Source organism: Cupressus sempervirens, chromosome 10, assembly GCF_028749045.1.
Source record: "Cupressus sempervirens isolate cs-2001-9-10 chromosome 10, ASM2874904v1, whole genome shotgun sequence".
NCBI lineage: Eukaryota > Viridiplantae > Streptophyta > Pinopsida > Cupressales > Cupressaceae > Cupressus > Cupressus sempervirens.
The window spans coordinates 526,854,841-526,869,131 of NC_143127.1; the positions used below are offsets into that span (position 1 = coordinate 526,854,841).

The 14,291-nt window shown below is 36.1% G+C and overlaps 1 protein-coding gene across 1 annotated transcript; it reads right to left on the reverse strand.

Moving 5' to 3' along the window:
* Positions 1-6,218: 6,218 nt before the first annotated feature.
* On the reverse strand, positions 6,219-7,090 carry LOC149534964 (uncharacterized). Its single transcript, XM_089806010.1, has one exon. The coding sequence runs from the start codon at positions 6,956-6,958 to the stop codon at positions 6,416-6,418; it is 543 nt and encodes a 180-aa protein (XP_089662136.1). The 5' UTR covers positions 6,959-7,090; the 3' UTR covers positions 6,219-6,415.
* Between the last annotated feature and the right edge of the window lie 7,201 nt (positions 7,091-14,291).

Sequence of the window (14,291 nt, forward strand, 5' to 3'; positions counted from 1 at the left end):
TGTTAGTGTGAATTGTATGACATTTGTGGGTCTAACTAAACACTCAGTGATGATAAGATTATGAGTTTAGTAACCAGACCTAGGGTTACATCTAACATATGGTTGCATTGCATTCTCCGCTTACATAAGAACATGGTTCGATCACTGCTTTACTTGCATCTTTCACCATGAGAGGTTGTTGGTTTCTTCAAAGTATCATGTTTCTTCACAACTACACAAGCATTCAGCTCCTTGGTTCATCCTCTTGACTTTCATGGGATACTTATCACTGATAACAAAACTTGAAACTTGCATGAGATGTTAGTTCATTCACCTGTTGCTTTTCATATACATATTTTCATATTCATCTCAACTACACTACACTCATACATCATAGCAATTTGCATTCATCTCAACTACACTACACTCATGCATCATAGCAATTTGCATTCATCACAATCATTGTATTAACATCTTATGTATGAAAAATTGTAAGAGAAAAGATGACACATACATGGATACTTGAATTGAAGATCTCATATGTAGGGAGTCAAGTGTACATCAATACAAAAATGAGTGCTACTTGAGCACTGTTGATCTCAAAATGATACAAAATGGTGCTAGCACACCAATTGATACATAGCCATAACCAAATTTAGAAGAAGAAAACAAATTGTTTCCTTCTCCCTCATCCCCAAGTGGAGGAGGAGGAGGAACGTCTACTCTCATAGGCCATCGTATGCCATCTGATGTTGTAGCATACTTTGAGAATCTAGGCATCTGCTTTGAAGCATCAGACACTACTGCAATATAACTTGCATAGTAGTAAGCCACTCTGGCACTCTGCAATCACACCTCCTCTTGTTGCTACTCTAATTGCTCACACGGCTCCTAGATCTCCCATTCTCTATCACCTAATCATAGGTCACAAATGGTTAGCTAGATTTGCATCTCACTCAAATGCTACTATGTTACTCTTAGTCTCTCCTTGGTCCTCCTCAACACATCCAAGTGTGGCTCAGGAGTAGGCTGATCCTACATCTCCTCATCACCCACTCCGTGCTTTGCTTGCTCTGCAAGTTGGTCCTTTACTTGTTGCCTCAAGCATCACCACTGATGGTACCCAAGGTACTTGTCCCACTCTTGCCAGCATTGAAATCCTTTTGCATCTAACAAGGAGGGATATGCACCTATGTTGTGGATTGTCTAGGTTACTACTACTATTGTGGTGGTTATTGTCACTGCTACTCTAGTACCTGCACTGGTTGTATAGGCACTACAATCCCCACTAGGTTTGGAAAGGGATGACTCACAAAATGCTCTATATATGTAGGAGTCATTCCCCCATCTACAACTACAACCATGTAATCCCAATGTGTTAGGGTGAGGGAGCGCACATCAATCATAGACCTCTTAGGGTCTAATCAAATGGACCAACCCTTTTCCATCTCCAAGATGAAGTGGGCATAAGTGTAGTACTCTTGTGAGATATCCTATGGCTGGCCATACTGCTACCACACGTGTGTCAATGGGAATCTTTTGATCACCTAGATCAATCAACCAATCAATGGCTAAGAGGTAAACATATGGCTGAGCTCCACTTGTGTGTCATCCCATGCCTCTACCTCTCTCCATGGTTGCCATGCTACTGCTAATAGATCATCAAGCTAACCTCTCCTCTACTCGGTCTTACCCAAAGTTGTCTTGGTCATCTACCCTCTATATCTATGTATGTATGGCTCATGGTCCTACCTCATATCAGCACAAATAGGTCTCATAATGGGAAAGTTCTCCCATGCCCATACCTGAAGAACATAAACTCCACCTCCAAGCAAATTAGCAAATGTAATAAAATACATATGGATTTTTTGAAAAGCTTTCAAAGTTTTCAATCAAACAAAAGCAACAAATGTAAAGCTAAATTTCAACAGCAACAAATGTAAAGCTAAATTTCAACATTCGGAAAACTCCAAAATTTGAGCTCTAGGACAGAAAACTCCAAAAGTTGAGCTCTAGGACAGTTATCAAGGCACCAGCATACTCTTTACCTATTTTAAAGTGAGATCTCCAATATAGTTCATCTACATCCTCTATGGCAGTTCATCTACATCTACTTCAAAGTTTTCCAATCCATTTCAAAAAACCTCTTATGAGCATATCCCGCAATCATAGATTTCCACGAGGACACATTTCTTTTAGGCGTCATGCTAAAACAGTTCGCTTGTCTCTACTTCCACTTTTTTCAGGCCACGCTGAACTAACATAGAAACCTCAAGCGATAAATGGTGAATTCCAGTCAGCCACTTGCTTCACATTTTCCATTACAGGGTGTGTTCGTTCAACTTGCTAATTTTGGGCGCATGTTGACTGGATGTATGACGCAACATCTTATGCCCACGCTGGATTTGTTGTTTCAAGCCTCCATAAAACATGCCGTACTTTCCCAGTGACCTTTACCCGGTGTAAGACTGCCAGATTGTCCGAACAACCCAGCCAAAGTCTCTCTAGGAGAAAAGCCTATCGGCTTAATTACAAGACAGATTTAAAAATGTGTGTTTGTGGAAACAGAGAAAGTATAGCATAATGATATCAAAGTATTCTGCATGTAGGAGAAGATATATTTATTTTCAGGCGTCAATCAATATGCATATCAAACTTTAGTAGGACCCTCGAGAGCTTGGCTAGAGAAATTCTCGGAAGTTGAAAGCCACACAATCTAGAAGACTGAGGCCTCCAAATATTGAAGAGCCAAAGGGTCTTGCCACCACATAACTAACAAACATGTTCTGAAAGATAAAGATGAATGCCAGCTAGATGAGAAAAAACTAAACTTAAACAAGGGCATCAAATTTGTGGGAATATCCAATGCATACAACAGATATGTTGCAAATAAGTTGGCGACATGGCTTCTATAACATATTGATCAATTACTTACGTGACTTATACAAAAAAAGTTAAAAGCAAATATACAATTAGTTCATTTGGCTGTGATCCAGCTGTAAGATGGGTTAACACAAAGTTATCCAAGGGTGATAAGCCACAAAACCTGCCCTTCATTCAAGGTAACATATATGTGAATGGTCGATATACCAAAAGAGTTCGGCTTCATCAAATCCAAGATTCAATCAACAGATTAAAAATGTGAAATATTATGTTATAAAACATCATGGCAAAAGATACTACATGAAAGACATGATCTTCCCAGAAGAAAGAAGCACATGCGGATTTTGTGAAACCCGAGAAAGAATAAAAGGAATACAACCTAGATAACAGGAAACTCCGAGTTTACAAATGGAGACTATTTTCTTGGCCCGTGGCTAAACAGCAGAGGATTTGCACCGGAAGTGACAGTTTTTAGAATTAATTAATTAATTTATAAATCACATAACAGTTGTTATGCGATTTATAAATTAATTAATTAATTCGAAAAACTGTCACGTCCGGTGCAAATCCTCTGCTGTATAGACATCGCCATTTTCTTGTCCCCATACCTACAATGTTTGGTGTCTAATGTATTATAACTGTTCAGTGTTCCCTTATTCATTTCCTCATGTATTCTGACTGTACAGCATCTCCATCGTCATACTCAATAGAATTGGCTTTTAAAATTTTAGAAATTTGGTTCCAAGATACCAACAATTGAGGAAACAATCTAACAAGAGGCCGACTTAAAAAATGTTGTTTGTAGAGAAAGGTAGCACCTGCTCTCACACGTAATATCTTTATTTGGCCGGCATTTGATTTGAAGATTCCCAGATTACAGGAAGAGGATTTTCATATGCTTTATTTTCAGCAATAAAAATTAGAAAGCACAAGGAATGGTCGTGTATTGGTTGTCAATTGATCTGACAAGATTAATGAAAATCAGCAATTGATGGACATCTTTATCTAATTTGATGGGGGAGTAGGAATTCATGTTATTCTGAAGCCAGTCAATTAATTCTTTCAAGATGATAGTGTGAGCAGGGATAGCTCTGCAGCTCCAGCAAAGTTTTCATATGCAGGGATGGCATCAGGCTACAGCAAGGCTTGCAGATAAAAATAGGTTTTGATGATTCATGGATTTATATCAGTTTAAAGTTTCATGACGGTGAAGCTGTAGTCTCCTACATCACAACATGGTTTTATAAATGGCTGTATCAACAAACCTTTCAGTTTTGCGATATTTCAAGATTACTCCTGGTTGGTAAAGATTTTAAAATGCTCCTGTAATGATGTAGTTCATGTTATAAAAGGACCATTAAGATATGATATTTGACTTGCAAAAAAAAATGTCCAGAACATGGTAGGCCCTGTTTGACACACGAAGAACTCCCACTGTAATACTTATCTTAGACTTAAATGAAAAACTCAATGAATATGAGAATGATACATGGGTTCCCCGGTGTAAATGAGATTAGTAGGCCGCAACCCAATTTGTAATGTCACATGAGGATATTGTATTAAGACCTGTAGACATTTTTATAAATATAATGCAATACTTGTATTTGTGTGAATTCAGAGTGGAAGCCCCTTGTGTCAGGCAACATGTCTAATGTAAGTTTATAAACCTTTAAGAAACTTCCAAACCTAATTCCCCCAAAAAAAACCCTGAAAGAAAATGCAGACTGTAATGTCACATGAGCAGATTCCATTTAGACCTGTCTATGTTTTTAAAAATATCTTGCAATACTTGTATTTGTGTAAATTCAAAGGTGAAAGTCCCTTCAGCCAGGCAACATTCTTATCTTCCTCACTCTAAGAGGTCTACCATGACAGGGCCATATAAGATAAACTTGATCTGAAATATCTGTTAATCAAAACTTTAAAACATCCTCCTTTCATATGAGAACTAAGTAAAAGCAGCGTCTGTTTCTTTGAGTCCTACAAATTATAATGAATTTTTATGCAAGGTACCGACCAAAACTAAAATTGGGGTTCCATAATTTTACTTTAATCATGGATTTTGCCAAGCCATTGTAGACTTTCCCAGCCAATTTCTTGCAGGTATCCTGTAACTGAAGCACGAAAGAACCCGAAACACTAAGATACATGCACAAGACACAAAACAAGTTATTTGAACCCTCCACAGAATAAACAGAAAGAGGTGAATCAAAGCAACAATCAAATTAACTTGAACTCCAAAACCGACAAAAACTCCTAAAATAATCTTACCTGCATTATCCTGTGATGCCTTACAAATATCCTGGGTGATTTGTACGCGATTCTCATTTAAGTCCTTTAGTCTTCGATATCATATCATTCCTATGAAATCTATATAAATTCTTTATAGGCGAAAAAGCTCACACTCTAAGAAAGCCCCGACATTTAAAGCATCAAAAGAAAAAAATCCCAAAAACAGCCATAACAAAAAGGAAATGGAGTTTCGGATCACGGTTCTACTTAAGTCCATGAAATCCATAATAATGTGCAATATTTGAGTAACAACACGAAGCCGAAAGGGCCATGATATTCGATTCCACTTAAGTATTTAGTCATTCTCAATCTCTGATGACTTGTTCAGTCTTTGATAATATCAATGTTCTTGTTATGGAATAGATTATTTTGATTCTCAATTTATATTCCCATCTAAAGCGATTTTTTAGCAGAATGTCAAAGGAATTTTTAGAGACAGCCGCAATTTTTGAACCATCAGATAAAGAAAAATCCAGAGAAAATACTAGATAACATTAACAAAAGAAGACATTGCCGAACGCCATAACATCTGAAAAAAAACTTCAAATTGAGCTACCATAGATATCAAAGCCAGGGAGAGAATCTCAAGGGTAAAACATAACACAGGAATCTTCAAATTACTCCACCCAAAACAAAAATATGGACCACCAAATCTAAAACCCTACACATTCGTGTCCGCGGTCGGCCTACCATAATAGCTTTCAAATCGCAGAAAAGCAGGCAGGTGGCGAGGCTAACAGTTTCCCTACCAGAAAACAGACTTTCTGGGGTAAAGCCCGCTCAAATAGCCTATCAAATCATCTCTGTAAAGCTTGAAAACAAAGGCAACATCTTACTGACTGCACTATATAAACTAATTTCCGATTTTATAAATATCACTTTTAAGATATTTTCTTGTAGCTCCTTTTCAATTTCAGACAGACTCCAGCTTGAATGGGGTAATTGAAAAGTCCATCAATGCATACCGGGTGAACCAAAAAAATTCATTGTAGTCGAAGTATGTCTAGAATAAATCAAGCAATTGAACGAAATAAAATGCTATTCAGAAACAAAAAGGCAAGAAGGGCAAAAAAATAATTGCATTAATATTTACAAATTTATGAGGGTAACTATAGTTTCAACGACACTAGAATCTGGCATCTCTATTCATTGGACTTAAATGATGGACCATGGATCACAGAGCGTATTCGTGAACATTGATGTGAAAATTTCCACACAATTATATGCAAAAGCTTTCAGATAAAACAGTAGTTTGGAGTTGTTAGGAGGCATATTGATATGCAAAGTCTGAAAGACCTATCATGGCACTTAACACAAGGTAAAGGAGATAGAAGGAGGCAGAGATAATAATAATAACCAGCACTGCAGAAACGGGACTCTTCAAGAGTTCATAAATGGGCTTGAGTATTGTGTAGAGTGCGCCTGAGCCGACTGTGAAGAAGTAGAGGCCGTATCTCCTCATATTTTCCCAGAATTCTTCAACAAGGGGACCTTCTGGTCCGAATGCCCACGCTGGCTCTACTGAGCCCACCATAATCCAGACTCCTAGCCCTAACCCTAGCAACACCATGTGCCCCCCGCCCGCAAGCCCCAGCGCCTGCTTCTCTTTCTCCAAAGAAACGTCTCTGCCATTGCGAATCGCATGAGGTACCGAGCGAAACCTGGTAAATGCCGACAAGTGTGTGTCTACTTGTACTGAGGAAACACGGCTCCCGCTTTTCCTTGCAGGGGTTTCAAAGCTCCACCTGCTGCTTCTTATCGTGGGCCTCAACAGACCTGAGAATGGCGCCAAAGCAAAACTCATGTCTGTCAAATAACAATGGCCTGGTCTCACCTCCTCTTCCTCTTCCTCTTCCTCTTCCACTAATCAACCTTCCCAATGGTTTCGTCCACTGATTTTATTATATCCCCTGTCCTCCACCACATTAGTGGGAGGGGTTGGTTACATGAGATATTGTAATAGTAAAATTACAAATATTTTGCCTTCAAAAAATTTACATATATTCATTATTAATTGATATAAAAATTCTTTATTTGTTTTTTTTGTTGGTCTTGCATTTGAGTTAATTGTTTCAAGCTAAAGTTTTAGAAATCTTTAGAAGTGGTTATATAGGCATAAGTCTAGAAATGACCAAAAAAATTGTCACCCAATGCTAGACACTAGAAATCCCAATACTAGTTAATTTAAAAACAAATAATAAACTAAAAAATCCATAAAATAAATTGACCAACTCTACATTTGAAATCATCATAAAACTAAAGGTAATAGGGAGCCACAAAATTAAACGTGGTCCCATTAAAGTTACCCACGCGCCATGTAACTCTTTTCCTACCACTCCAATATATAACTTAGCTCTCCAACATAGCTTTGCAACCTCCACCTAACATTGTGCCCACCAACAATTCTATTTGGTTAGAAATGTTTATTAATTTGCAAATGTCAATTAGGGTTTTCAATTTTCTCTAGAATGATTATTTGTCTATATAAAGGGTTAGAATGAAATAATGATTTTCCTTCCCCATTCATGCATTTATTTTTTCCACAATTGTTTTGTTGAATGCATTTCATTTACTTAAAAATATTCATTTTTTGTGAATGTCAATAGGGGTTTTCAAATTTCTCTAAAATGATTATCTACTTATATGAAGGGTTATAATAAAATTATAACACCTCTCTTACTCTATAACAACAAAAAGGTATTATGGCTCAAGACCCACCCTTGAATGCTAATAAAATATATTTTGGTGATCATATTGCTATTAATGTATTTAACAATTAAAAGTGTCTATAGTTTCATATACCAAATTGTTAACACAACTACCCATTGTCTTCCTTCTTTTATCCTTTGTGTCATTCTCTTGTTGTGGTATAGTAGCTATTAATAAGAAAATTTTGGATATTTTTTGATGCAAGGAGGGATTGAAGAGCTAGGGCCAGAGGCACACCTAACTATCCAATCAACTTGTTGAGTAACACAACAAAAGCAAACAACATAGAGAACAACACCAAGGAGAGAAAGTACAACAACACTTGATTGATCCATCCAATTATTTGCATACATGCCTAGCTGAAGGCCTTCAAGATTACAACCAAATACAAAATACAACTTCAAATCCACGTTCTACCTTCAAATTCGCTAATCTAGGAACATCTACTCTTAACTCTCTAAGTTCTTTAATTTACTTTGCATTCCCATCCTAAGTGTCTAAATGATTGCCTAACCTAAACCTAAACACCCATATTTATACTTGCCAAAATGGCTTACAAAAGATTCTAGATCATTACATAAAAGAAAAGTTGACCTTAAAATAGTCTGCACACATCCCAAGACAAGAGTCAAACATTAAATTTGTGGTCCAAATTAATTACATAAGTCAGCTCAAACCAGAAATCGATAACAAATAAACTTGGTCAAAGAAGGAACCATGCATTAGTAAATAACATGTTCACTTGGCACTTGAAGAAACACTCAACCAATACTAGTAATCAGTAATGGTTGTAACTCCATCAATACTGGCAGAATGAATGGGATAACATGACAACCAATAGGCTAACATGACTTCAACAATGATTGCAACTCGATCGATAGTGAATAGATCAGCAATTGCTCACACTTGACAATGACTACAACTCAATAGTAATTGGCAAAATGAACACAGATGAGCAGGAAAACACATCAACCCAAGATGCTCCTGTATTAGACAATTGAGGTTGAAAGAAATGTTTCTCTAGAATCATGCAAGTGTCACAACCTATGCTGAATCCAACTCAAATTGAGAAATCCATGTAGCATCTTCGACTGGTTTGTTTTTCCACTTCATCAAATATTCATAGTAATCTTTTCCTCTTGTGCTTTTACCAACTCTTTGATCCAATATCTGTTCAACTTCTTTAATCTACTTTTTCGGATAATCAATTGGTACAACAACTTCATTATCTGACTCATGATACTCATACAAATCAGTAACATTGAATATAGGAGATATATCCATGTCATCAAGTAACTCAACTTCATAAGCATTGCCATTGTCAAACTTCCTCAAGATCTTACAAGGTCCAAACTTCTTCATTTTCAACTTACTGTATGTTCCAATAAGAAACCTGTCTTTCTTCAAATGAACCATCACCTCATCACCAACTTCAAAACATGATGTCTCCTAGACTTATCAACATTCTCCTTATACTTTTGATTAGTTTGTTCCAACTTCAACTTCAATTCCTCATGCAAAGGTTTCATAAAACCAACAAATTCTTCCCCTTCAACATTTCTCTTCTCTTCCCCAGGAGCATCCCTCAAATCTAATACTCCTCTAGGTTGCATTCTAGTAACTATCTTAAAATATTTTTTTCATGTAATCCTATTCACAGAATTATTATATGCAAACTCATCTTGTGCCAATACCATATCCCAATTACTTATCTTATCTTCAGCTAAACATCTCAACAAATTACACAAGCTTCTATTCACAACCTTTATCTGTGGATGGAATGTAGAACTATATCTCAACTCAGTACCAATCTTCTTCCACAAAGTCCTCCAAAAGTAACTAATAGACTTATTATCTCTATTAGAAATAATATTTTTTGGTAATTCATGCAATCTAATAATCTCTTTGAAGAAAATCTAAGCAACATGCAACTTCTTACAAACTTATGAACATCCTTATACATTTGTGGCTAATAATATTATGCTTAAGAAAACTCAATGTCTTTCTTATAAATTCCAAAATGTCCAACCAAACCACCACGATGTTTTTCCTTAATCAAATTAACTCTCATAAAACTTCTTGATATACACAATTGAATTCATTTGAAAAACATACCTCCTTGAATGAAATACTCATCAAACTCACTCATTTGATCTGATAGATTTGGTGCTTTGCACTTTCTCCATGTCTCAAAAAAATCAAAGTCAGTATCATACAACTCTTTCATCTCATCAAAACCAAGAACTTCAACCTTCATCTCAGTCAACAAAGAATGTCTTTTTCTCAATGCATCAAAAAATCAGTTAGTGACTCCACTCTTATGTTTTATCACAAAGTCATGAAACTCTACAAATATTCAACCCACTTCATATGTCTCTGATTCAACTTATGTTGACTTCTCAAATACTGTAAAGCTTTATGATTAATGTACAACACAAACTCCTTAGGAATCAAATAATGTTGCCACTTCTTCAAGGCTTGAACAATAGCATAAAATGCTTGATCATACACAAAATACTTCCTTTTAGCATCATTCAAATTCTCACTAAAGAAAGCAACAAGTTTACCTTATTGACTCAACACATCTCCTATTGTACTACCACTTGCATCACATTCAACTTGAAATACCTTATTTAAATCAGGTAAAGCCAATACAGGTAACTCAACAACCTTTTGTTTCAAAGTCTCAAAACTCTTTCCATCTCCATGTGTCCACTTAAAATCCTTTTTGTCTCCTCTCATTGTCTCAGTTGTAGCATTACAAACAAATTGAAATTCTTTATAAACTTTTTGTAGAAACTAGCCAAAGCATGAAATGATCTTACATCACCCACATTCTCAGGTGTAGGTCATTCCAAAATTGCTTTAACCTTCTTAGGATCCATTCTCAGGCCATCAGCTGAAATCACAAATCCAAAATACACAATTTCGTCTTGCATAAGGAACACTTCTTCAAATTAATCAACAACTTTCTCCTCTTTTGATCTCTACAATACTTGTCTAACATGCTCAAGATGTTCTTCCTTAGTCCTACTGAATATCAAAATATCATCCAAATAAATAATCACAAACTTACCCAAAAATCTCTTTAGAACTTCATCATAAAAGTACTAGGTGCATTAGTCAAATCGAAAGGAATAACCAACCATTCATACAAACCATCTTTTTTCTGAAAGTAGTCTTCCATTCATCACCTTCTCTAATTTTGATTTGATGATAACCACTCTTCAAATCAATCTTGGTAAAATACATTATTCCACTCAGAAAATCTATTATATCATCCATCCTCAGCATAGGAAACCTATATTTCACTATGATATTGTTAATAAATCTAGAATCAGTACACATCCTTCATTCTTCATTCTTCTTAGGTGCTAATATAGTAGGTACAACACACAGGCTCAAACTTTCTCTGATCAAAATTTTTTGCAACAACTCTTACACTTGTCTATTAAGTTCTTCATTTTCTATAGGAGTCAATCTATATGGTGCTTTGTTCAACAAAATAGTTCTAGGAATTAGATTCATACAATGACTTATACTCCTTACTGGTGGTAAACCATTAGGTATATCTTTAGCAACAATCTCCTTGTACTCATTCAATAACCTTTCAATTTTGCCTAGCACTTAGCTTGCACTCTCTTTTTTTGCTGTCACTCGGCCTCTACTATCTTCTAGTGCTCAACCTCTATGTGTTGCTCAATCATTACTACCACAACTCAGTCCCTTAGGGATTACAACAAAACACACTTGGTTCTTCTTCGGTCCCTTTTCAAATTGTTTCCCATTGACCACACAAACTCAAATAGTAGTACAATTAACCTCATCTAGACTTTTAATCAAAGAAAACAATACTTGCTTTCTTCCATTCACTCAAAGAGTATATTGACACAATCTTCCATCATGCATAACATATCTATCATATTGCCAAGGTCTACCCAAAAAAATATGACAACAATCCATAGGTATAACATCACACAGAACTTCATCAAAGTAATTTCCAATCTTGAACTTCACTTACCAGTAGCTTATGTTCATCCTTGATCCATGAAACATGATAGGGTTTAGAGTGTCTCAACCTTTGCAATTGCAACTTTACAACCAACTCCTCTGATGCTAAATTTGTTGAACTTCCACTATCAATAATCACTTTTCAACATTTTCTAGCCATCTCTGAACTTTCACTATATGGTCTTGAAAAGACTTCTCCTCAGGATAAGTTCCTCATCAATTCCCTTATTGCACAAAGTTCTCCTTAGCATCATATTTTCTACACCTCTAGCCCACCCAGTGAACCCTCAAGATCTTCTTAAATCTTGACATTTTTATTACCTTGATCATTATCACTAGGGTATCTACACTCAAAGGATCTATGCCCTTCTTTGCCACATCTAAAATAATTACCATGAAAAATAACTCTAGAATAAGAACCACCTCTTCTTTGATAAGAACTAGTACATCCTCGGTAAGAATTACCACCTTTCTATTCAGTCATGCCTTTATCACCATTTTCCCACTCCCACTCATATTTTCCCTTATCTTGCATAGAATTGTCAAATCTACCACCTTCTCCATAAGATTTACCTCTACCTCTCTGGAATCTACCACCTCTACCTATATGTCTTTGTTTATGCCTTTGTCAAGATCTCCTCAGCTTTCAAGGCATATTGATATGCTTCTTCTACACTTTCCAATTTCACAAAACTTATCTCATCTTGAATTCTAGATCTCAATCCATTTAGATACCTTGTAACTTTCTCAACCTCATTATCTACATGTCCATATCTGATGTCCAATCTATATAATTCTTCATTATACTCTTTCACAGTCATGTCTTTTTGTCTCAAATTTTGCATCTTTCTCAACAAGCTAACTTGGTAATTAGTAGGAAGGAACTTCCTAGTCACCTTGTTCACCATTTTCAACCAAGTCCTAATCTTTTCTTTTCCTCTTCTTTGTCTACCAGTTTGCAAATGTTCCCACCACAATGAGACATGACCTTTCAATCTAGTGACTGCAATCTTCACCTTCTTATTATCAACAATGCCTTCAAACTCAAAGAACTTCTCTCTATCAGAGATCCAATCCAACATAATGTTGGCGTCCAATCTTCTATCATAAAGAACAAATTCCACATCGGGCTTTGAATGTGCCCCAGAAAATACTCTCGACAATCTTTCCTCATCTTGATCTTCCTTAGGTTTTGGATTAGGGTTTGGTGTTATTACTTCATCATCAAGATGTGCTCCTCTCCTCTAGGTTGTCTCCATACTATCTAATTTGGCTACAGTTTGTCTCAATGTATACATAATAGTAGTGTCAACATTTCCTCTGCCTTGAACCATCTTTATAAATAGTTCCTACAAAATTGCAACCCTCTACAAATTATAGGTCAAATCTGTAGATCTGCCACCCTACAACCAAATCCAACTTAGGGTTCTACATAATCCAATCTCCTCAAGGATGAACCTCAAGCTATGATACCACCTGATGTAATGAGGGATTAAAGAGCTTGGGCCAAAGGCACATCTAACTATCTAATCACCTTGCTAAGTAACACAATAGAAGAAATCAACATAGAGAACAACACCAAGGAGAGAAGGAACAACAACACTTTATTGATTTATCTAATTATTTGCATACATGCCCAACTAAAGGCCTTCTAGGATACAAAAAAATACAAAATACAGCTTCAAATCAACGATCTAGCTTCAAATTCTCTATTTTAGGAACATCTTTTCTTAACACTCTGAGCTCTTTTACTTCGCATTCCCACCCCAATTCTCTAAGTGATTTCCTAATGTAAAACTAAACACCTCTATTTATACTTGCCAAAATGGCTTACAAAAGATTCTAGATCATTACATAAAAGAAAGGTCGACCTTAAAATGCTCTGCACACATCCCAAAACAAGATCTAAACATTAAATTCGTGATCCAAATTAATTACATAAGTCAACTCAAACTAGAAACCAATCATAGACAAAATCAATCAAAGAAGAAACTGAGCATCAATAAATAATAGGTTCACTCAACACTTGAAGAAACACTCAACCAATACTGGTAATTGACAATGGCTATAACTGATTCAATACTAACTAATTGAATGAGATAACATGACAACCAACAAGTTAACATGACTTTGGAAATGGCATTTGCTAGCACTTGGAAACGACTACAACTCGATAGTAACTGGTAGAATGAACATGGATGAGAAGGATAACACGTCAACCCATAATGCTCTTGCATCATTTTCTTGGTGGAGTACTACAAGTTATGTATTTACTATTGGGGGCAGTAATGAGCTCGGTTTCCCAATCATAGAAGGTGAATGATTTATCCACTACAGATGTAGAGTATAATGTTGCTATTGAGGAAACCAAGGAGATGATACATGTCTCAATTGTAGGAAATCAGATGCACATCTTA